The 24,940-nt window shown below is 50.7% G+C and overlaps 1 protein-coding gene and 1 pseudogene across 3 annotated transcripts; both read left to right on the top strand.

Moving 5' to 3' along the window:
• Positions 1–280: 280 nt before the first annotated feature.
• LOC122693241 lies at positions 281–7,836 on the top strand (annotated as a pseudogene).
• LOC122695156 (primary amine oxidase, lung isozyme-like) lies at positions 1,791–24,410 on the top strand. 3 transcript variants are annotated; one of them, XM_043904709.1, is made up of 4 exons: positions 1,791–1,875; positions 22,436–22,721; positions 23,090–23,219; positions 23,952–24,410. In XM_043904709.1, the coding sequence occupies exons 2-4, from the start codon at positions 22,465–22,467 to the stop codon at positions 24,222–24,224; spliced, it is 660 nt and encodes a 219-aa protein (XP_043760644.1). In that variant the 5' UTR covers positions 1,791–1,875; positions 22,436–22,464; the 3' UTR covers positions 24,225–24,410. The 3 variants fall into 3 exon arrangements, with proteins under 3 accessions (XP_043760644.1, XP_043760642.1, XP_043760643.1); XM_043904707.1 differs by lacking the exon at positions 1,791–1,875 and adding an exon at positions 20,534–22,241; XM_043904708.1 differs by lacking the exons at positions 1,791–1,875; positions 23,090–23,219 and adding an exon at positions 20,534–22,241 and having other exon boundaries at positions 23,952–24,117.
• Positions 24,411–24,940: the final 530 nt, after the last annotated feature.

Here is a 24,940-nt window from a genome sequence, read left to right on the forward strand (position 1 = left end):
GCTGCCAAGGGACATTTAAAATTCAGGTTATAACCCAAGCTGCATTTTCTGAGCCTGGCCTGATCACTGTCCTGCCCAACCTCCAACCACTGCCAATCCTCTTTCCTCAGCAGCTTGTCCTTAAGGTACATATAAGCATTGATCCAAAGCACAACTCAAAGAAAGACAGGAACCTACACACTCTAAAGGAGGCATCGTGCACCCAGTTTTGTTGGTCTGTCTGTCTATCTTGCATCTTGCATTCTGAATCAAAAGCCTGAAGATAGCCAGAGCTTTAGGGATGTTCATCTTCATTTTTCTGTCCTTGTGGACTCTTCTGGTGATGAGCAGGGAAGAAGGTGGTACTGGGAGTGAGGAAGGAGTTGGGAAGCAATATCTTCCCAGCCTGCTTCCCTGCTGCCCATCCAGATCCCCCAGTGCCCAGCCCTGGACACACCCTGGCCAGAGCCAGCTGTTTGCAGACCTGAGCCGAGAAGAGCTGTCGACTCTTAGGAGATTCCTGACCCAGAATCTGGGTCCAGGCCTGGTGGATGCAGCCCAGGCCCGACCCTCAGACAACTGCATCTTCTCGGTAGAGCTGCAGCTGCCCCCCAAGGCGGCAGCCCTGGCCCACCTGGACAAGGGGAGCCCCCCACCTGCCCGGGAGGCACTGGCCATCATCTTCTTTGGTGGACAACCCCAGTCCAATGTGACTGAGCTGGTGGTGGGGCTACTGCCTCAGCCCTCCTACATGCGGGATGTGACCGTGGAGCATCAATGGCGTCCCCTGCCCTGCTACCGATGCCCCTTGCTTCTCTGAGAGTTCCTGGACATAGACCAGATGATCTTCGACAGAGAGCTGCCCCAGGCTGCTGGTGTCCTCCACCGCTGCTGCTCCTAAAATCAAGGAGGAGGGAACCTGGTGATCTTGACCACAGCTCCCCGTATCATGCAGTCAGGGAACAAGGCCACCTGGTTTGGCTTCTACTATAATATTTAAGGATCTAGGATCTACCTGCACCCTGTAGGGTTGGAGCTGCTGGTAGATCACAAGGCTCTGGACCCTGCCCAGTGGACCATCCAGAAGGTGTTCTTTCAAGGCCACTACTATGAGAGTCTGGCCCAGCTGGAGGAGCAGTTTGAGGCTGGCCAGGTGAATGTGGTGGTGATCCCAGACAATGGCACAGGTGGGTCCTGGTCCTTAAGTCCCAGTTGTCCCCGGGTCCGACTCCACCTCTGCAGTTCCATCCTCAGGGCCCCCACTTCAGTGTCGAGGTAATCAAGTGGCCTCCTCATTGTGGACTTTCTCCCTTGTCCTTGGAGCTTTCAGTGGTCCTAGGATTTTTGACCTTCGATTCCAATGAGAACAACTGGGCTACGAGATCAGCCTGCAAGAGGCCCTGGTTGTCTATGGTGGGAATACCCCAGTAGGAATGGTAAGCCACTATACGGATTGAAGCTTTGGCATGGGCAAGTTCGCCACGCCCCTGAACCGTGGGGTCGACTGCCCCTATCTGGCCACCTATGTGGGCTGGCACTTCCTTCTAGAGTCCCAAGCCCCCAGCACCCTACACGATGCCTTTTGTGTGTTTGAGCAGAACAAGGACGTGTCCCTGAGGGGACACCACTCAGATGTGTTTTCTCACTATTTTGGGGGTCTTGTGGAGACAGTGCTAGTCTTCAGGTCTGTGTCAGCTTTGCTCAACTATGACTATGTGTGGGATGTGATCTTTCACTCCAATGGGGCCATTACAGTCAAATTGCATGCCACGGGCTTCATCAGCTCCGTGTTCCACTTTGGTGCTGCCAGACGCTATGGAAACCAGGTTCGGGAGAACACACTGGGCACTGTGCACACTCACAGTGCACACTACAAGGTGGATCTGGATGTGGGAGGTAAGACACCCTGGAGAGGTAAGGATTGCAGTAGAGGGGCCTGGAAGATGGGGGACGTTTTTGGGTGAGAGATGGGAAGCAAGGGACACACTCAGTCTGGCCTTGTCTTTGGCTCCTACTCTGAAGCCAGGCACAGGCAGACTCCACAGGGGACAGGGCAGCTGCTTGACCAACTCTCGCTCCTCCCTTCCCCCCCCCGACTCCTCTCCGAATGCACTGGAGAACTGGGTCTGGGCTGAGCTAATGGCTTTTATCTCCATGGCGGTAACTTGGAGCCCCAAGCACCAGACACAGAGGTTGCAGGTGACAGGGAAGCAGCTGGAGATGGAGGAGTAGGCTGCCTTCCCCCAGGGAGGGGCCTCCCCTCACCACCTGTACCAAGGCAGTGAGTGTTTACGAGTGGATAGTGTGTGTGTGAGTGTGCGTGGATGCTCGCTCACAGCTTTGATGTAGAAAAGGGACTATGGTTGTGTCTCTCTACAGCTGGTCTAGGGATGACACCCCTGGCCCAGACCTCACTGGACATGTAGATCATAAGCTGATAAGCCCAGCTGAGATCAGAAGGCCTGTAAGGTGGACCTCCAGCCCCCGCTACCCCACTAACTCTCTCCTTAAAACCTTTAAGCTGGCTGGACTGATAGCCTCAGACTCAGTGTCAAGCCAAAGGAGGGAAGAGTAACCCAGGATGTCAGGTTCTGAAAGAACTCCTGTCCCCAAGGGCACAATCTTTTGGACTTGGGCCCATTGTCCTTGAGGACCTGAATTAGGGGACACCCAAGGTGTCCTTACAGGATGGGCATAACTGGGATTCCAGGAAAGGGAACACAGGCAAACCCTGTGAGCAGCAGAAGCTGTGCCCTCCTGCCTTGGCTCTCCTCCTGCAACCCCTAGGCAGGGCTCCCTCTGAGAGTGCAGGATAGGATTCCCACATTCGTTCAACAAAGACTTCCCCAGTGCCTCCTGTGTGCCAGGCACCTTGGGAGGCACCAGGGTACATTATGGAGTAAGACACAATGTCGCCCCCAGGGGTGACAGGGGCAAGTCAAGAGTCAAACATCAGGGAGTTTTCCAGGGGAGGTGTGAGGAGGACAAAGCAGGGGTTCCTAACCTGGACTTAGGGACTGGAGAAGGCTTCCTGAGGGACGTGATGTCTAAGCTGATGGGTAGAGCTGGCCACAGGAGAAGGAATTGAGTAGTGACAAATTTCCAGGAAGAGAGAACAACATGTTCCAAGGCCAGGAAGTGACAAGGTAACACCGTCCAAGTCCCCAAGTTCACTGACAGGTGTGTGGGCTGAGAGCAGAGCCTGGAGGGCCGCAGGGGCAGAGAAGGCAGGTGCTTGCAATCCACGGTTACCCTAAGGGAAACGGGGAGCCATGGAAGGATTCTCAGCAAGGGAGTGCCGGGGGAGAGCTTCCTTTGCCCCTCCTGCAGTGGGGCCCAGTGTGTGAAGCACTGGACCACCAGGGAAGTCCCAGAGCATCACTATTTTAATGAACACTTAACACTTGGGAAAGTCAGAGGCTGGTTAAAGTAAAATCCTAGCCCAAAATCGTTCCCTTGGTCCTTTGTGCACTGATGGGCTAATTGCTTAGATGATCCTTGTAAACTTTATACAGAGGATGGTGGGATGGGAGAAAATGAAATCCTAACAGCAACAAAAAAAGGTTTCTTGGCTCTCCCTGACAGCTTCTTTGACTGGACTTGGCAGTGAAAAGGGGTTGATTATTTCTACAGACTCTTTACCTGTTGTAAGGGAAACCCACCCCTACTAGCCCTCTCCAGAAGGGGGTCCTCTCGCTAAGTCAATGCCAGCACCCTGCCTCTCCTGGGGGCTGTCTTCCCTGGGTCTGTTCCTTCCAGGCGTCATCCTCCAAGGAGAGCTCTCCCTTTCCAGGGTCAGCTTCCCTTCCCCCTGAGTCCCTCTTCATTCCATTCCCCTCCCTCTGCTGATGCAGAAGCCACAGGCCCTTCCAGTTGCTACTTTCTGGACCTCTGTGTGGCATTGCTCTCTGAGTAATCCCTAATGAAAACTCTCAAGTGTCATGACCTCCTCACATGCTCACCCCTCCGAGGGCATGCCAGCTGCTTCTCAGGCTCCTGTGTCGGCTTCTTTCCTTCTGCTCCACCAACCAGACCGCTCAGCCCCACACCTGAGCGTTTTCTGGTCTTTGGCCCCGGCCCTCCTCTCTCCCCTCTGCACAGTCCTCCATGGATGATCGCAGGCTCTCCTGTCCTTAATGATTACTACTTGTTGTTCAACCTAAATCTCAATTTCTAGCCTAGAAGCTGTTCTCCCATTCCTGGAAACCCATAGAGACAATGGTCTCTTTTCTGGGCATCTATGCTGGGGCTTCCCAGGAACACCTCAACCTCAAACTTATAGGTTCCCCCTTAACCTTGCTGCTCTTCTTGTAGGTCCTTCTGATGAGGAAAGCCCCTTGCTCACTCAAGTCACCCGTTAGAGGAAATTCCTCGGTGGTCCAGAGTTTAGGGCTCCTCCCTTCCGCTGTAGCGGTCACGGGGTCCATGCATGGTTGGGGAACTAAGATCTTACAACTTGCACTGTGTGACCAAAAAAAGAAAAGTCCATTAATTACCAAGTCACCGAATGGAACTGTGTCTTTGTGTGGCCTAAGTCGCTGTGCTCTCTCTCACCCACCCACCCAGCCAATTAGACACCGAGTCCTGTCAACTCCACCCACCACACTGCTCAGACCCTCCCTTCCTCTTGTCCTCCAGGTCACTGGCCTCAGTCTGGCCCTTTGCCTCCGGTCCGGTGTCATGGTCCCTGTCTGTCCCACATCCAAGTCCTGCTCGGAACCACAGTCAGAGCCGTGTCCCCAGATTGCAGGTCGGAGTGCAGTGACCTACGTGTCCTTCCGCTGCTGGACTGGGCCTCAGAGAGAAGCTCGGCTCAGTCACCGCCTCCTGGGGCCCAGATCTGGGGGCTGGACATGGGCTCTGGGTCCCAGGAATCAACTCACTTTGAGCATATTCACAGAGGATGGGGCCAAGTGTGTCCAAAGGGAAATAAGTCCCGGGGGTAGGGTTGGAGGGGGGTGGGGGTGGGGGGACAACATGTGGTCCTGTCTCCTGAGTAATTCTCCAAATGAGACTCCTTTTTTGTTTTAGGATGGCTGACACGATGATTGTGAAGCCTACGATGAAAGGACATCAGAGGAAGCGATGTGTCAGCAGGACACTTAGAGAAGATGGGCAGGGGGCACCTTCTCCTGTACCAACTCCTCCACCAGGTCAGGCAAAGTCTCTCCCTCCTGCTCCCTGATCATTACCCACCTTCCCTAGGAGACCTGGGATACACAGCAGAGTGGCTGTTCTTGACCTCTGCTTGGTCACACTGGTTGGGATTACTTTTACCAAGCACAGGGAAAGCATTATCCATCCTCTTGATGATGCGTTCTTACCAAGGAGAAGAGGCCATCACTTACAAAAGGATCCAGAATGAAGTTTGTGGCCTGGAAAGGCTGGCCTTGTGGCCAGGGCTGGGTGTGACCTTAGATTCTGCTCCTCTAATTACAAAGTCCACATGAACCATTTCAATTTCAGAGTCTGGGGCTGAAGACCCTTGAGTGGGGTGCTTGTACTGGCACGTGGACAAATGTCTCCTCAAGCAACAGAATACAGGGAAACTTTAAGGCATTAAAGATACTGGCATGGACCAGCAGTTGAAGCTATCATGAACCATAAGATACAAAAAGAGCACAAGTGTACTGCCACTTCTGAGTTGCCAAAAGCAAAAGCAGTGTATTGGGCACGATCCCTGCCCACAGCACCACTAGCAGTTGGACAGACCACCTAAGCCAGCCCTGGGGCCCGCTCAGCGGATCTGCCCCTGCTCTCACTCCACTGAAGGAACCAGTCCACGGAGGGCAAGCAAGGGAACTTGTGTTTTGTTCTTGCTCCTTCCTGCAGCAGCTTGAGTACCAGGAAGGCCCTGGCTCAATTCCTCCTCTGGCCTCTTATCAATTCTACCGATGGAAGTGTCCAGGGACGCAGTTTGGTAACAAAATGAGCCACATATGGAATTTGCATACCAAAATAGAGCTGTTTGCAGAAGCAGCTGGTATCTGGAGAACATGAACTTTCTGCAGTTGATTTTCCTGGTTTCACATGTTCCCAGATTTCTGTCTTTCTGCAGTGCCTACTTTGCTTAAGACCCACACACTGCACAAGCCTTCCTGACCTGATCTCTTTTGCTGTCCCACAGACTCCTGTCTCCACCTCACACCCAATACACTGACCTTGGCCATTTCCTGCCCATGCCCAGGCTGTTTCAAGATCTGTACTTTCCCAGCTTCTGATCCTTTTGGCTGGAAAGTACTGTCCATTCTCTTCTAGGCGACCTGCAAGGTCATCTAAGGAGCCTTTCGGGGGAAGTGGTCTTGGGCGTGTGCAGTTTGGAAAGGCTTCTCCCCCAGGTCCCCAGGGAAGCACATCCCATCTCTGGGACCCTCAGGTCTCCTGGTCCTGTCAGGACCTGGCTGCACAGAAGATGGTGTCTCCCGCACATCACCTGCCTGAGAATGGAGGTAGCTTTGTTCCCTGCCTCTGCGGTATTCTGGAAAGGGTTTCCTGGGGATGAGGCTTGTGGACACCTGGGTTAATTTCACAGCCAGGATTCCAGACACCGTGACCTGTGATGGTCCATCGGTCCTGCTCATGGGGTAAGGAGGGGGTCTTTCTTACACTGACTGCTCCCCCCACTGCATGCTCCCCTCCAGTGACTCAGGGAGCTCAGGGCCTCCAAGATGTTGACCTGGCTCAGCCCTTCAGTCCCCCAGCTCCTCCCTGGTGCTTTGGGTTCTCAGCATGACTCTGCAGGCTCCTGTGGGTGCCTGTAGGATTCTGGTTGATGGGGGATGAGAGGACAGTGATGAGGGCTTCTCAACTAGAGGAAGGAAGGAGCACATCCTCTGGAGGGTTGTACTCAGGTGTGTTTTGCTTACAGGCATGTAGCCAGGTGAAAGTTTGGGCCTGGAGCAGGAAGGAAGAGCCCAAGGACAGTCCCTTTCTGTCCCCATCACATCTCCCTCTTCTCTCTCCAGCTGTGTACTCAAACCCAGCCCTCCCCCACTTTGTGCACCAACCTTGAACCTGAGTGTTTGATTTGGAACAGGAAGACAGAGGCTGACATGGGCCACTTAAAAAGCAGATTCCTACTTCAGCCCCATTTCCCGAACTGAGTTAACCGCTGCCCCCACCCCACCCTCCACTCCCTGCCAACCCTCTGCTCTTGGCTGCTTGTCTTTAATGTACCCATCATGCCATCTCCCAGAAGCACCACCCAGAGCCAGGAACTTGGAGACACTAAGGAGGCAGTGTGCACCCAGTTCTGTCTGTCCGTGTGTCTATCTTGCATGCTGCATTCTGATTCAAGAGCCTGAAGAGTCAGGAGTTTTAGTGATGCTCATCTTCAATTTTCTGTCCTTGTGGGCTCTTCCGGTGATGGGCAGGAAGGAAGGTGGTTCTGGGAGTGAGGAGCAAGCTGGGAAGCAACATCATCCCTGCCTGCCTCCCCGCTGCCCCTCCGGATCCCCCAGTGTCCAGCCCTGGTCACAACCTGACCAGAGCCAGCTGTTTGCAGACCTGAGCCGAGAAGAGGTGACGGCTGTGACGTCTTTCATGAGCTCAAAACTGGGGCTAGACTTGGTGGGTGCAGCCCAGGTCCAACCCTCAGACAGTTGTGTCCTCTCAGTAGAACTGCAGCTGCCCCCCAAGGCTGCAGCCCTGGCCCACCTGGACAGGGGGAGTCCCCCACCTGCCCGGGAGGCACTGGCCATCGTCTTCTTTGGCGGACAACCCCAGCCCAATGTGACTGAGCTGGTGGTGGGGCCGCTGCCCCAGCCGTCCTACATGCGGGATGTGACCAAGGAGCGTCATGGGGGCCCCTGCCCTATTACCGATGCCCTGTGCTTCTCCGAGAGTCCCTGGACATAGACCAGATGATGTTAGTGCTGCTGCTCCTATGCCCAATGAGGACAGAAACTGTTGACTCAGCTCCCCATGGTGTGCAGTCAGGGGACAGGTCCACCTGGTTTGGCCTCTTCTATAACATCAGAAAAGGTAGGTCTTAGCTGCACCCTGTGGGGCTGGCGCTGCTAGTAGACCACAAGGCTCTGGACCCTGCCCAGTGGACCATCCAGAAGGTGTTCTTTCAGGGTTGCTACTATGAAAGTCTGGCCCAGTTGGAGGCGCAGTTTTAAGCTGGCCAGGTGAATATGGTGGTGATCCCTGACAATGGCACAGGTGAGTCCTGGTCCCTGAGGTCCCAGATGCCCCCGGGTCCAAATCCACCTCTGCAGTTCCATCCTCAGGGCCCCTGCTCACTGTCCAGAGCAATCAAGTGGCCCCCTTATGTGGACTTTCTCCTTTGGCCTCAGAGATTTCAGTGGTACTAGGATTTTGACATTCGATTCCAAAGAGAACAGTGTGGGCTTCTTCCTGCAACCATACAATTTCTTTGACTAGGAGCCCTCCATCAATTCTTCTGACTCTGTCAATTCCAGGAAGTCCAGGATGGTGGGTCCTACAAGGTCAACTCCCTGGCTTTCCGGCCTAAGGCTCGTGTCTGTGCCCCTGATCTCCCTGCCTTCTCCCACAGGGGCTTCTTCCACAACTAGGTGTTCCCTGGGATGGGTAATGTGACTGTGGCTCCAGAGTCTGGGAGTGTGGGGAGAAAGCCAGGAACTGGGGAGCCTGAGCCCTCTTCTCCCTCTTCACACCCCAGGGTCCTCTCTCCCGTCCATCATCCTCCCTTGCTTACCGCCTCACCAGGATCATCCTGAAGCTATGCTGCCTGAATCAGGGGCTTCTCAGCTCTGTTCACCCCAACCTGCTGGGTTCCTGTCACAGAGGAGAGGAATGGTCAGCTAAGAGTCTGGAGTCATGGTTACACCTTTCCAGAAGACTCTTCGGTTTGGTGTTTTTCATTTTCTTTTCTTTTGTCTTTGCTTTCTATTTTCCCCAAATCATTTTAGGCCATGCCAGATCTCTCCTGAGACTCCCCAGTCCTCACATGGGAGGAGAGGATGGGGGCTGTCTCTGGGGATGGTTGCCTAGAGGCCCTGGGCAGGGTTCCTGGCAGGCTTGTGAATCCAGGAGTCCAGCTGGAAGGGGCTCTTTGGCCCATGTTTCCTCTCATCCTGGTCCTCCTTCTCTCTCTTCCTTCTTGCCTCGCCTCCTCCTGTTCTTACCTATTCTCATAACCTGGGATTTACCTCCCGGCCCTGAGGGGATGTTCCTCAGCTCTCATTTTTCAACTCTGGTCTGGTCTCCTGACTCCAGGCCTGTGGAAGTCTGAAAACGCAAGGGACCTCCAGCTTGAGAGGACAGTCCCCATCTGTCTCCCTGTGTCTGGGAGCTGCCCCTTCCCCCAGTCCCGGGGCAGGGTGTCTCCCCCATGGTTCTTTCTGCCCATTTGTATGGGCCTGTGTGGCATCCTCTTGCAGAGGATGGTCGTGGAGACAGCAGCAGCTCTCATAGCACTGGAGGCGGCTCTGTGGGCGTAGTGGTGATGAGGAGGGGTCACTTTGTGCCAAGTGTGTGGTGTGACCAGTGTCCTCTGAACTTGGCAATAGCCAACATGGGAGACTGGGTGAGCGCCAAGGGTGAGAATCAGAAAGACCAGTCACACCATGCCACGGGGCCAGGGACTGACCAATCACGCGTGAGCATGCAAATGAGCCAGGGCCTCTGGGGGTGGAGCCTCCCCCTCAGGCTGTCCCTACAGGATCCGGGGTCTCTCCACCAATGTCCAGAGATTGAACATAATAGAACTGTCCTTCCCTAGAAGATTTGTTAAGTAGGTTCTAATACAGCTTGACAAAGCAATACTCCACAGCTATAAAACTGTATCTTTGTATAGACATTACTCTTCTAAAGAGCAAGGCAATGCACAGAATTGTGTACCAGGCACCTCCATTTGTGTTTTATGGGGGAGGATCATATGAATCCATATTTTCATATCTTTTAGATGCATATTCTGAAGACACGGGTAACACTGGTTACCTCTGTGAAGAGGAACCAGGAGGTAGGGACTTGGGAGGGTGGAGACTTGATACTACATATCCTTTTGTACATTTTGAATTCTGAGCCATGTGACTGTATTATCTATTCATTTATTATTATTCAAAGAATAAATGGGGCTAAGTAGTTTCTGACTTCATTCTTTAAAGTAACTTGTCTTTTTCTTGCCTGGAAAATCCCATGGATGGAGGAGCCCAATAGGCTACAGTCCCCGGGGTGGCAGAGTTGGACACAACTGAGCGTCTTCACTTTCAGGGTGGGGGAGGGTACTCTGCCCAGGGACTCAATTGTTTCAAGTGTTTGAGACCCAGAGAAATGGGTGTGGCCTCTGTGCTTACTGGCTCAATCATGGCCAACTCTTTGTGACCCCATGGACTGTAGCCTACCAGGCTCCTCCATGGATGGAATTCTCCAGGTAAGAATACTGGAGTGTATTGCCTTTTCCTTCTCCAGGGAAACTTCCTGACCCACGGAGAGAACCTGGGTCTCCTGCATTGCAGAGAGGTGTGGCCTCTGGTGACCCCTTTGCCTCTTCTTGCCTGTATATCTCCAAGAAAAAATGTTAAAGATCAAGAAATCTCTTTTGCCATCCCTTGCTCACTCTCCCTGTCTGCCTCACTTCAAAGAGGGGGAATGAGAGGCAATGGGGAGGGGTGGAAGCCAAGGTAGGGCTGGGCATTGAGGGACAGGAAACAGATTTCAGATGCTGCTCAGCTTCTGACCTGAGGGAGACCATATCCAGGGAGCACAGAAGCTTCTGCTCCCTTCTGTCCTGCTTCAGGCCCAGGTCCACTTCTGGGTCACCAGTGGATGGAGGTAAGCTGATCAGAAGCAAGTTTCCAAAGAACAGGGAGAAAGCCCTCAGTCAGGAGAGAGGGCCAGTGCTGGGTGGGTGAATTTATAACATGACCTGAAATGAAAGTCAGAGTGACAGAGGACAGAGAAAGAGGAAAAGGAGAAGCTAAAGACTGAGACAAGAAGAAATATCAATGCTGTTGCCGCTGTGGCTCTGATACTGACTTGATGCCTCTTCTTTCTTTCTTTTTTTTTCCCATTTATTTTTATTAGTTGGAGGCTAATTACTTTACAATATTGTGGTGGTTTTTGCCATACATTGACATGAAACATTGACATGAATCAGCCATGGATTTACATGTGTTCCCCATTCCCATCCCCCCCCCTCCCCTCCCTCCCCATCCCATCCCTCTGGGTCTTCCCAGTGCACTATCCCCGAGCACTTGTCTCATGCATCCAACCTGGACTGGTGATCTGTTTCACACTTGATAATATACATGTTTCAATGCTATTCTCTCAGATCATTCCACCCTCGCCTTCTCCTGCAGAGTCCAAAAGTCTGTTCTAAACATCTGTGTCTCTTTTTCTGTCCTGCATATAGGGTTATCATTACCATCTTTTAAAATTCCATATATATGTGTTAGTGTACTGTATTGGTGTTTATCTTTCTGCCTTACTTCACTCTGTATAATGGGCTCCAGTTTCGTCCATCTCATTAGAACTGATTCAAATGTATTCTTTTTTAATGGCTGAGTAATATTCCATAGTGTGTATGTACCATAGCTTTCTTATCCATTCATCTGCTGATGGGCATCTGGGTTGCTTCCATGTCCTGGCTATTATAAACAGTGCTGTGATGAACATTGGGGTACATGTGTCTGTTTCGGATCTGGTTTCCTTGGTATATACGCCCAGGAGTGGGATTGCTGGGTCATATGGCAGGTCTATTTCCAGTTTTTTAAGGAACCTCCACACTGTTCTCCATAGCGGCTGTACTAGTTTGCATTCCCACCAACAGTGTAAGAGGGTTCCCTTTTCTCTACAACCTCTCCAGCATTTATTGCTTGTAGACTTTTGGGTAGCAGCCATTCTGACTGGCGTGTAATGGTACCTCATTGTGGTTTTGATTTGCATTTCTCTGATAATGAGTGATGTTGGATGCCTCTTCTTTCTCTGACTTGAGTCATTGAACTTCTCCACCACACGCTTATGCGGTTGTCTCCACCTCCTCCTGGCTCCAGTGCTGGAGGCAAAAGGAAGAAAGAAATGTGGTATCCACCCCTCTCCCACCCTGGTTGAATAAGTTGCAAGTCATCGCCTTGAGTGCCATGTCCAGACCAAGGCTGTGAGTGTAGGCACGTAGTGAGTGTGCCTGTGAGTGTGAATGGATGCTCGCTTAGAGCTTTTTTAAAGTTTGTTGTCACGGTTTTTTTTGTTTTTGTTTTTATATTTTTCTTTCTTTTTTTCTTTGACTGTGCTGGGTCTTAGTTGTGGCAGGAAGGATCTTCACTTTTAGCTGTAGCATGTGGGATCTAGTTCCCCAGCCAGGGATCCTACCAAGGCCCCCTGCACTGGGAGCAGGGGAGTGTTACCCACTGGACCATCCGAGAAGTCCCAGAGCATTGCTATATTTAGGAGCACTTACCACCTGGCAAAAATGGGCTCAATAAAGGACAGAAAGTGGTATGGACCTAACAGAAGCAGAAGATATTAAGAAGAGGTGGCAAGAATACACAGAAGAACTGTACAAAAAAGATCTTCACGACCCAGATAATCACAATGGTGTGATCACTCACCTAGAGCCAAACATCCTGGAATGTGAAGTCAAGTGGGCCTTAGAAAGCATCACTATGAACAAAGCTAGTGGAGGTGATGGAATTCCAGTTGAGCTATTTCAAATCCTGAAAGATGATGCTGTGAAAGCGCTGCACTCAATATGCCAGCAAATTTGGAAAACTCAGCAGTGGCCACAGGACTGGAAAAGGTCAGTTTTCATTCCAATCCCTAAGAAAGGCAATGCCAAAGAATGCTCAAACTACCGCACAATTGCACTCATCTCACACACTAGTAAGGTAAGGCTCAAAATTCTCCAAGCCAGGCTTCAGCAATACATGAACTGAGAACTTCCAGATGTTCAAGCTGGTTTTAGAAAAGGCAGAGAAACCAGAGATCAAATTGCCAGTATCCGCTGGATCATCAAAAAAGCAAGAGAGTTCCAGAAAAACATCTATTTCTACTTTATTGACTACGCCAAAGCCTTCAACTGTGTGAATCACAATAAACTGTGGGAAATTCTGAAGGAGATGGGAATACCAGACCACCTGACCTGCCTCTTGAGAAACCTGTATGCAAGTCAGGAAGCAACACTTAGAACTGGACATGGAACAACAGACTAGTTCCAAATAGGAAAAGGAGTACGTCAAGGCTGTATATTGTCACCCTGCTTATTTAACTTATATGCAGAGTACATCATGAGAAATGCTGGGCTGGAAGAAGCACAAGCTGGAATCAAGATTGCTGGGAGAAATATCAATAACCTTAGATTTGCAGATGACACAAACCTTATGGCAGAAAGTGAAGAACTAAAAAGCCTCTTGATGAAAGTGAAAGAAGAGAATAAAAAAGTTGGCTTAAAGCTTAACATTCAGAAAACTAAGATCATGGCATCTGGTCCCATCACCTCATGGGAAATAGATGGGGAGACAGTGGAAACAGTGTCAGACTTTATTTTTGGGGGCTCCAAAATCACTGCAGATGGTGACTGCAGCCATGAAATTAAAAGACACTTACTCCTTGGAAGGAAAGTTATGACCAACCTAGATAGCATATCAAAAACCAGAGACATTACTTTGCCAACAAAAGTCCATCTGGTCAAGGCTATGGTTTTTCCAGTGGTCATGTATGGATGTGAGAGTTGGACTGTGAAGAAAGCTGAGTGCTGAAAAATGTATGCTTTTGAGCTATGGTATTGGAGAAGACTCTTGATTGAGAGTCCCTTGGACTGCAAGGAGATCCAACCACAGTCCATGCTGAAGGAGATCAGTCCTGAGTGTTCATTGGAAGGTCTGATGCTGAAGCTGAAATTCCAATACTTTGGCCACCTCATGCAAAGAGTTGACTCATTGGAAAAGACCCTGATGCTGGGAGGGATTGGGGGCAGGAGGAGAAGGGGACGACAGAGGATGAGACGGCTGGATGGCATCACCGACTCGATGGACATGAGTTTGAGTAAACTCCGGGAGTTTGGAGGCCTGGCGTGCTGCGATTCATGGGGTCGCAGGGAGTCGGACACGACTGAGCGACTGAACTGAACTGAACTGAACTGAACCACCTAACAGATTCAGTTACTGATTAAGGTAAAATCCCAGCCAAAAATCAGTAGTAGTTTGTGCGGTGATGAGATATTAATGATTGTGTAGAAGATCCTTACATAGTTTATACAGTGCTTGGTGGGTTTGGAAAAAGGAGATACCCCTAACCAAATAAAAAAAGGTATATGAAGTCCTGCTGACAGCTTCTCTGATGAGACTTATCAGTGAGAATCGGCTACCCTCCCCAGTACTCTTGCCAAGAGAATCTGATGAACAGAGGAGTTTGACAGGCTACAGTCCATAGGGTCGAGAAGAGTTGGACACAACTGAATCGACTTAGTACAGCACATGTCAGTGAGAATGGGCTCATTAATTCTACAGCCTGTTTACTTGTTTTAAGGGGAAACCCATCCCTCCAGCTGCTCCCAAAAGGTTCTCTCTCAGTTATCCAACCCTCTCCCTGACTTTAAATCTCTCCCTCATGACTGGCTCTTGATTCTCATCTCGTTAAGTCTCTGCCAGGACCCTGACTCTCCAGGGCAGGGTCTTCCCTTAGCTTGTACCTCCCAGATGCCTTCCTCCAAGGAGAGTTCTACTTTTCCCACCTCCAACTTCCCTTCCCCACCCAGTTCCTCCTCTTCCCACTCTCTTCCCTCTGCTGATGCAGAAGCACAGGCCCTTCCAGTCTCCCCTTTCTGGACTTCTGGGTGGCATTGGTCTTCTCTGAATAGTCCCTACTGAAAACTCTTGCCTGTCATGAACTCCTCACTCTCTGACTTCTCCGGGGCAAGCTGGGTGCTTCTCATCCTCTTATGCCGGGTCCTTTGCCTCGGCTCTGCCCACCAACCTGCTCAGCCTCACACATGGGCATCTTCTCGACTCTGGCCCTGCTCCTCCTCTCTCCCCTCTGCAGAGTCCTCCCTGGGTGATCTCAGGCTTCCTATCTTTCTGCATTAGTCGCTCAGTCATGTCGAACTCTTTGCCATTCCATAGACTCGAGCCTGCCAGGCTCCTCTGTCCATGGAATTCTCCAGGCAAGAATACTGGAGTGGGTGGTCATTTCTTTCTCTGGGGAATCTTCCCAACCCAGGCATCGAACCCAGGCCTCACACATCACAGGCAATATCATCTGAGCCAATGACTATCTTTTGTTGTTTGACACAAACCTCTATTTCTAGCCTAGAGCCTGTTCTCCGACCCTTGAAACCCTTAGACCCAGTGGCCCTTTTTCTGGGCATCTATGCTGGGGCTTCCCACAGGAACCTCAACCTCAAACTTCTTGGATTCCTCCTTAAACTTGCTGCTCTTCTTGTAGGTCCTTCATCTGAAGAAAGCCCCTCACCCTCCCAAGTCACCCAATGGAAACTTGGTGTCCTTCTGTCACCAGAGTCTGTATACTTTCTCACATACCAGCTCAACCAGACACTGAGTCCTGTCAACACCACCGGCCACATTGCTCAGATTTCTCTTTTCTTCTCTGTCCTGAGGTCACTGGCCTCATCTGACCCTCTGCTTCCTGTCGGTGTCCTCGCTTCTGTCTTTCACACACTCGGTGCTCTCTCAGCATTGAAGCCAGAGCTGTACCCCTGGAATGCAGATCAGGGTGCAGTGACCTGGGCATCCGGAGGGGTTACAGGGGCCTCATGGAGACTCTGGGACAGCAGCCAGGCTCAGGAACCACATTCTGGGGCCCAGCCTGGGGACTAAGGATGCAGCCTGGCTCCAAGGTATCGAGTCACCTTCAGCACATTTACACAGGCTGCGGGCAAGTTTGTCCAAAGGGAAATAAGACTTAATGGAGGAAGCAGGATGTGTAGCTCCTTTCCCCTGAGTAATTAAACAACAGGAACACCTTTAAACAGAAGTTTACAGTGTGTGACATGATGATTGTGTAGCCTAGGATGACACGAATTCAGAGGAAGCAATGTGACAGCAAGATGTTTCTAGAGAAGGTGGGCAGAGGGGGCACCTTCTTCTATATCAGTTCCTCCTCAAGGTCAGGCCAAAGCTCTCCCTCCCACTCCCTGATCATTACTCCCTCTCCTCAGGAGACCTGGGGATTCCCCACCAGAGTGGACATTCTTGATCTGTGATTGGTAACACTGGTCGGGATGAAAAAAAGTGTTCCTCTTGACAATGTGTTCTGAGCTGGAAGGAAACACCATCACTTATGAAAGGATCCATAATGAAGTTCCTGGGCTGGAAAGGCTTGCCATGGGGCCAGGGGCGGGTTTGACCTTCGATTCTGTCCCCCCTTTATTACAAAGTCCACATGAACCATTTCAAACTGAGACAGGCTAGGGCCTGAGACCCTGTACTGGAATGCTTGCACTTGGCACCTGAGCAAATATCTCCTTGAGCAACAGAATACAAAGAAATTGTAACAGACTGAAAATATCTGCAAGCACTGGGCAGCCCAGGCAGTTATGATCAACGAGATACATGACCAAGTGGGCTTTATCCCAGGAATGCAAGGATTCTTTAATATCCGCAAATCAATCAATGTAATACACCACATTAACAAATTGAAAGATAAAAACCATATGATTATCTCAATAGATGCAGAGAAAGCCTTTGACAAAATTCAACACTCATTTATGATTAAAACTCTCCAAAAAGCAGGAATAGAAGGAACATACCTCAACATAATAAAAGCTATATATGACAAACCCACAGCAAGCATCACCCTCAATGGTGAAAAATTGAAAGCATTTCCCCTGAAATCAGGAACAAGACAAGGGTGCCCACTCTCACCACTACTATTCAACATAGTGTTGGAAGTTTTGGCCACGGCAATCAGAGCAGAAAAAGAAGTAAAAGGAATCCAGATAGGAAAAGAAGAAGTGAAACTCTCACTGTTTGCAGATGACATGATCCTCTACATAGAAAACCCTAAAGACTCTACCAGAAAATTACTAGAGCTAATCAATGAATATAGGAAAGTTGCAGGATATAAAATTAACACACAGAAATCCCTTGCATTCCTATATACTAACAATGAAAAAACAGAAAGAGAACTTAAGGAAACAATACCATTCACCATTGCAACAAAAAGAATAAAATACTTAGGAGTATATCTACCTAAAGAAACAAAAGACCTATACATAGAAAACTATAAAACACTGATGAAAGAAATCAAAGAGGACACAAACAGATGGAGAAACATACCGTGTTCATGGATTGGAAGAATCAATCTTGTCAAAATGGCTATTCTACCCAAAGCAATCTATAGATTCAATGCAATCCCTATCAAGCTACTAATGGTATTTTTCACAGAACTAGACCAAAGAATTTCACAATGTGTATGGAAATACAAAAAACCTCGAATAGCCAAAGTAATCTTGAGAAAGAAGAATGGAACTGGAGGAATCAACCTGCCTGACTTCAGGCTCTACTACAAAGCCACAGTCATCAAGACAGTACGGTACTGGCACAAAGACAGAAATATAGACCAGTGGAACAGAATAGAAAGCCCAGAGATAAATCCACGAACCTATGGACACCTTATCTTTGACAAAGCAGGCAAGGATATACAATGGAAAAAAGACAACCTCTTTAACAAGTGGTGCTGGGAAAACTGGTCAACCACTTGGAAAAGAATGAAACTAGAACACTTTCTAACACCATACACAAAAATAAACTCAAAATGGATTAAAGATCTAAATGTAAGACCAGAAACTATAAAACTCCTAGAGGAGAACATAGGCAAAACACTCTCCGACATAAATCACAGCAAGATCCTCTATGACCCACCTCCCAGAATATTGGAAATAAAAGCAAAAATAAACAAATGGGACCTAATGAAACTTAAAAGCTTTTGCACTACAAAGGAAACTATAAGTAAGGTGAAAAGACAGCCCTCAGATTGGGAGAAAACAATAGCAAATGAAGAAACAGACAAAGGATTAATCTCAAAAATATACAAGCAACTCCTGCAGCTCAATTCCAGAAAAATAAATGACCCAATCAAAAAATGGGCCAAAGAACTAAACAGACATTTCTCCAAGGAAGACATACAGATGGCTAACAAACACATGAAAAGATGCTCAACATCACTCATTATTAGAGAAATGCAAATCAAAACCACAATGAGGTACCATTACACGCCAGTCAGGATGGCTGCTATCCAAAAGTCTACAAGCAATAAATGCTGGAGAGGGTGTGGAGAAAAGGGAACCCTCTTACACTGTTGGTGGGAATGCAAACTAGTACAGCCACTATGGAAAACAGTGTGGAGATTTCTTAAAAAACTGGAAATAGACCTGCCATATGACCCAGCAATCCCACTTCTGGGCATACACACTGAGGAAACCAGATCTGAAAGAGACACGTGCACCCCAACGTTCATCGCAGCACTGTTTATAATAGCCAGGACATGGAAGCAACCTAGATGCCCATCAGCAGATGAATGGATAAGGAAGCTGTGGTACATATACACCATGGAATATTACTCAGCTGTTAAAAAGAATTCATTTGAACCAGTCCTAATGAGATGGATGAAACTGGAGCCCCTTATACAGAGTGAAGTAAGCCAGAAAGATAAAGAACATTACAGCATACTAACACATATATATGGAATTTAGAAAGATGGTAACGATAACCCTATATGCAAAACAGAAAAAGAGACACAGAAGTACAGAACAGACTTTTGAACTTTGTGGGAGAATGTGAGGGTGGGATATTTCAAAAGAACAGCATGTATACTATCTATGGTGAAACAGATCACCAGCCCAGGTGGGATGCATGAGACAAGTGCTCGGGCCTGGTGCACTGGGAAGACCCAGAGGAATCGGGTGGAGAGGGAGGTGGGAGGGGGGATCGGGATGGGGAATACGTGTAAATCTATGGCTGATTCATATCAATGTATGACAAAACCCACTGAAATGTTGTGAAGTAATTAGCCTCCAACTAATTAAAAAAAAAAAAAGAATCCAATAGTCTAAAACCAGTCATGGGAAATATTAATTACTTTTAAATAAATTAACTATACAGACAAAAAAAAAAAAAAGACAGAAATGTATTGCTGCTTCTGAGGTGAAAGGAGAAGAGCGGGTATTGGGCATGACCCCTGCACACAGCGCCACCAAAGGGGTGGGCAGACCACCTAAGCCAGCCCTCAGTCCGCTCCACGGATTTGCCCCCACTCTGACTCCACTGAAGGGACCAGGCCACAGAGGGCAAGCAAGGGAACCTGTGTTTTGTTCTTCATCTTTCCTGTAGCAGCTTGAGGATCAGTTAACTCTCACTTGATTTACCCCACTGGCCTCTTTATCAATTCAATTGCTGCAAGAGTCCGAGGCCGCAGGTTGGTCACAAAATGACCCGTATGTGGAATTTGCGTATCAAAATAGAGCTGGTTGCAGAAGCAGCTGGTATCTGGAGAACCTGACCTTTCTGAGGTTGATTTCCCTGGTTTCACATGTGCCTAGATTTCTGTCTTTCTGCAGTGCCTACTTGGCTTAAGACCCACACACTGCACAAGCCTTCCTGACCTGATCTCTTTTGCTGTCCCGCCGACTCCTGTCACCACCTCACACCCAAAACCCTGACCTTGGCCAATACCTGCCCATGTGAGGTGTTTCAAGTTCTGTACCTTTGCACCTTCTGATGCTTTTGGCTGGGATGTACTGTCCCTTCTCCTCCAGGCAAACATACTCTGTCTGCAAGGACCTTCAGGCTCTCCTGCTTCCCTCATACCTGGCTGCACAGAAGATGGTGTCTCCCTCACATCCCCTGCCTGACAATGGAGATGATTTTGCTCTCTGCATCTTCAGCATTCTGGAAAAGGCTTTCCTGGGGATGAAGTTTGTGGACAGCTAGGTTAAGTTCACAGCCAGGGTATTATGCACCCTGACATCTGATGTGGTCCCTCAGTTCTGCTCAAGGGGTGGGGGTCCCTATAAACTGCAGCTTCCCACCCCCTCCAGCTTCTGACTGGCTTCACTCCCCTCAGGCTCCCCTCTAGTGACTCAGGGAGCTCAGGACCTCCAAGATGTTGGCCTGGCTCAGCTCTTCAGCCCCCCAGCCCCCTACAGGTGATTGGTGTTCTCAGCATGACTCTCCAGGCTCCAATGCATGCCAGTAGGTTTCTGGTTGCCACATGGGAGCCCCCATCAGAGAGCTTCATGGACTAGAGGAAGGAAGATGGAATCTGGCTGGATGGCTGAACACAGGGCAGTTTTGCTTGCAGCCATGTAGCAAGGAGCAAGGTTCCCTCGAGAGAGTGGAAAATATCCCCAGGACCCATGACTTCTACCACGCCTTCCCTCCAGCTGCGTCTCCCATACCCATCCCTCCCCCATTCTGTGAAGCTGAGTGTTTGATTTGAAACAGGAGGACAGCGTCTGACATAGGCCACTTAAAATTCAGGTTATAACCTCAGGTGCATCTTCTGAGCCTGGCCTGATCACTGCCCCACCCCAACCGCCAAACACTGCCAATCCTCTTTCCTTGGCTGCTTGTCCTTAGGGTACATATAACACGCTGACCCGAAGCACAACTCAAAGACAGGAACCTACAGACACTGAGGGAGGCATTGTGCACCCAGTTCTGTCGGTCTGTCCATGATGCATGCTGCATTCCAAATCAAGAGCCTGAAGACAGCCAGAGCTTTAGTGATGTTCTTCATTTTTCTGTCCTTATGGGCTCTTCTGGTGATGGGCAGGGAGGAAGGTCCTGCTGGGAGTGAGAAGGGAGTTGGGAAGCAATGTCATCACAACCTGCCTCCCTGCTGCCCCTCCGGATCCCCCAGTGCCCAGCCCTGGACACAGCCAAACCAGAGCCAGCTGTTTGCAGACCTGAGCCGAGAAGAGCTGACAGCTGTGATGAGCTTCCTGACCCAGAAGCTGGGGCCAGACCTGGTGGATGCAGCCCAGGCCCGACCCTCAGACAACTGCATCTTCTCGGTAGAGCTGCAGCTGCCCCCCAAGGCGGCAGCCCTGGCCCACCTGGACAGGGGGAGCCCCCCACCTGCCCGGGAGGCTCTGGCCATCGTCTTCTTTGGCGGACAAACCCAGCCCAATGTGACTGAGCTGGTGGTGGGGCCGCTGCCCCAGCCCTCCTACATGCGGGATGTGACCGTGGAGCGTCATGGGGGGCCCCTGCCCTATTACCGACGCCCTTTGCTTCTCCGAGAGTCCCTGGACATAGACCAGATGATCTTTGACAGAGAGCTGCCCCAGGCTGCTGGTGTCCTTCACCACTGCTGCTCCTACAAACAAGGAGGAAGGAACCTAGTGATCTTGACCACAGCTCCCCGTGGCGTGCAGTCGGGGGACAGGACCACCTGGTTTGGCCTCTACTACAACATTTCAGGATTTGGGGTCTACCTGCACCCTGTAGGGTTGGAGCTGCTGGTAGATCACAAGGCTCTGGACCCTGCCCAGTGGACCATCCAGAAGGTGTTCTTTCAAGGCCGCTACTATGAGAGTCTGGCCCAGCTGGAGGAGCAGTTTGAGGCTGGCCAGGTGAATGTGGTGGTGATCCCAGACAATGGCACAGGTGGGTCCTGGTCCCTGAAGTCCCAGGTGCCCCCGGGTCCCACTCCACCTCTGCAGTTCCATCCTCAGGGCCTCCGCTTCAGTGTCCAGGGCAGTCAAGTGGCCTCCTCGTTGTGGACTTTCTCCTTTGGCCTCGGAGCTTTCAGTGGTCCTAGAATCTTTGACGTTCGATTCCAGGGAGAACGGCTGGCTTATGAGATCAGCCTGCAAGAGGTCCTGGTTGTCTATGGTGGGAATACCCCAGTAGGAATGGTGAGCCACTTTATGGATCGAGGCTTTGGTATGGGCAAGTTCGCCACGCCCCTGACCCGCGGTGTCGACTGCCCCTATCTGGCCACCTATGTGGACTGGCACTTCCTTCTGGAGTCCCAAGCCCCCAGGACCCTACACGATGCCTTTTGTGTGTTTGAGCAGAACGAGGGCCTGCCCCTGAGGCGACACCACTCAGATGTGTTTTCTCACTATTTTGGGGGTCTTGCTGAGACAGTGCTGGTCTTAAGATCTGTGACGACCTTGTTCAACTATGACTATGTGTGGGATGTGGTCTTTCACTCCAATGGGGCCATTGGAGTCAAATTGCATGCCACGGGCTTCATCAACTCCGTGTTCCACTTTGGTGCTGCCAGACGCTATGGAAACCAGGTTCGGGAGAACACACTGGGCACTGTGCACACTCACAGTGCACACTACAAGGTGGATTTGGATGTGGGAGGTAAGACACCCTGGAGAGGTAAGGTTTGAAGATGGAGGACATCTTTGGGTGAGAGATGGGAAGCAAGGGACACACTCAGTCTGGCCTTGTCTTTGGCTCCTACTCTGAAGCCAGGCACAGGCAGACTCCACAGGGGGCAGGGCAGCCACCTGACTAACTCTTGCTCCTCCCTTCTCCCCGCTCCATTCCCACAGGACTGGAGAACTGGGTCTGGGCTGAGGACATGGCTTTTGTCCCCACGGTGATACCCTGGAGCCCGGAGCACCAGACACAGAGGCTGCAGGTGACACGGAAGCAGCTGGAGACGGAGGAGCAGGCCGCCTTCCCCCTGGGAGGGGCCTCCCCTCGCTATCTGTACCTGGCCTGCAAGCAGAACAACAAGTGGGGGCACCCTCGGGCCTACCGCATCCAGATGAACGGCGTCCCTGTGGAGCCACTGCCCCAGAGCAGTCCTTTGGAGAGAGCCGTCAGCTGGGGGAGGTGGGTGGGGTGCATTGTTGGAGGGGGTGGTTGCAATGAGAAGAGTGTTGGGAGGGGCATTTAGGAACCCAGTTCAAAGTGTACACGAGGTCAGTAAGAGCCCAAAACATATTTCCTGGTTATCAAAAGGCCCACAGTGAATACACACCGCCCAAGTGGGAAAAGTCTTTTCCATTTTGGTGGGGCCATGTTGTAAAATTGAAAAGGATGTACAGATATACATGGAAAGGTGTTAGGCCACCCACTAGAGTGACATCGAGTGACTGCAGAGAGGGGAAACCTAACATCCATGGGCTCAGCTCCCTTCCATGAGATCAAGCACCAGGACAGGGACAGGGACCATGGACCCCTGACCAGAGCATCTCTAGGTACCAGCTGGTCGTGACCCAGAGGAAGGAGACAGAGCCCAGCAGCTCCAGTGTCTTCAATCAGAATGACCCCTGGACTCCCACCGTGGACTTTGCTGACTTCATCAACAACGAGACCATTGCTGGAAAGGTCAGCTGACTGCGGTAGATGAGGGAGGAGTGGGGGACACAGAGATCAGCACCACCTTCTCTTGGGGTGAGGGCCTGAAAATTCGTGATCACCTGAAGGGTTAGAGCTGACTCCTGCTTCTGTGCTTTTGTGGATCTGCTCACTACTTGTGGAGGGAAACTTCCTAAGCTGGGAGTTCATCTGCAGACCCTGGCTGAGGCTCCAGCCTTTCCTGGAGAGGTGGCAGTTCTCTGTCTCCGCTCTGTGGACTGAGTCCTTTAAGGGCCCCAGGATTCAGAAGGGCTAGAATAAGCAGGGAAGACTACATCTGTTATACCTAAAACTTCTCCGCTTCTGTCTTCACCACCAAAGGGTTAATTTCTAAATGCCAGCCTTTTCTGTCAGCCACACTCTTTCATTCTCCTCCTCTCAGTTATTGTTTGGAAACTCCGAACAGTGTCGGGCAGGTGCTGAAGTAGCCTGTGGGTGTCGTCATTTCTCTTGGGATAGGTAGGCTGATGACAATGTGATAGGAAATGTCAGAGATGGCAGCTGCAGCCTGAAATAGTGGAGGCTGGTGTTGCTCCTAGTATGAAGTTGATTCTTTATGCTTTGACTTCTGGGCTACTATGAAAAAGCGTTTAGATGTTAAAACCCTCTTGAGTGATGGTGGGCTCCCAAAGTGAATCCTGTGGGAGGCAGAGTTGTCCTTAGCATCATCAGGCCTCGTGACCCTCTTTCTTCCCCCACTAGGACTTGGTGGCCTGGGTGACAGCCGGTTTCCTGCACATCCCACATGCAGAGGACATTCCCAACACCGTGACAGTGGGGAACAGTGGGGGGTTCATTCTGAGACCCTACAACTTCTTTGATGAGGACCCCTCCATCAATTCTGCTGACTCCATCTACTTCCGGGAGGACCAGGATGCCGGGTCCTGTGAGGTCAACTCCCTGGCTTGCCTGCCCCAGGTTGCTGCCTGTGCCCCTGACCTCCCTGCCTTCTCCCACGGGGGCTTCTCCCCCTAGGTGTTCCCTGGGATGGGGAAGGTGGCTGGGGCCCCATGGCCAGGGAATGTGGGGAGAAGGGCTGGGAGCTGGGGAGTCTGTGCCCTCGTCTTCCTCTTCACCCTCCAGGGTCCTTTCCCTTGCCGTCCCCTCCCTGCTGGGAGCATCCTGAGTCTCTGCTGCCTGAGACAGGAGCTTCTCAGCTCTGTGAACCCCAAGCTGCTGGGTTCCTGTTGCAGAGAGGAGAGGAATGGCCCGTGGGGAGTCTGGAATGATTATTAAACCTTTCCAATCGCTTCCTGGTTTTGGTGTGTTTTGTTTTGTTTTCCTTTTGTCTGGTTTCCTGCACTCTCAAAGCTTTTTAGGCCATGCCAGGTCTCCCCTGAGACTCCCCAGTCCTCACGTGGGAGGGGTGGATGGTGGCTCTCTAAGGGGGTGGCTGCCGACAGGCTTCCTGCCAGGACTGTGAAGCCAGGAGTCCAGCTGGAAGGGGCTCTTTGGCCCTTGTTTCCTCTCATCCTGGTCCTCCTTCTTCTGTTCCTTCTTGCCCTGCCTCCTCCTGTTCTTACCTATTCTTATATTTTGGTATTTACCTCCTGGACCTCAGCGGATGTTCCTCAGCTCTCATTTTTCATCTCTGGTCTCCTTTTCTGACTCTAGGCCTGTGGAAGTCTGAAAATGCAAGGGGCATCTAGCTTGAGACGAGAGTTCCCATCTGTCTCCCTGTGTCTGGAGGC

This window comes from Cervus elaphus, chromosome 5, assembly GCF_910594005.1.
Source record: "Cervus elaphus chromosome 5, mCerEla1.1, whole genome shotgun sequence".
Taxonomy (NCBI): domain Eukaryota; kingdom Metazoa; phylum Chordata; class Mammalia; order Artiodactyla; family Cervidae; genus Cervus; species Cervus elaphus.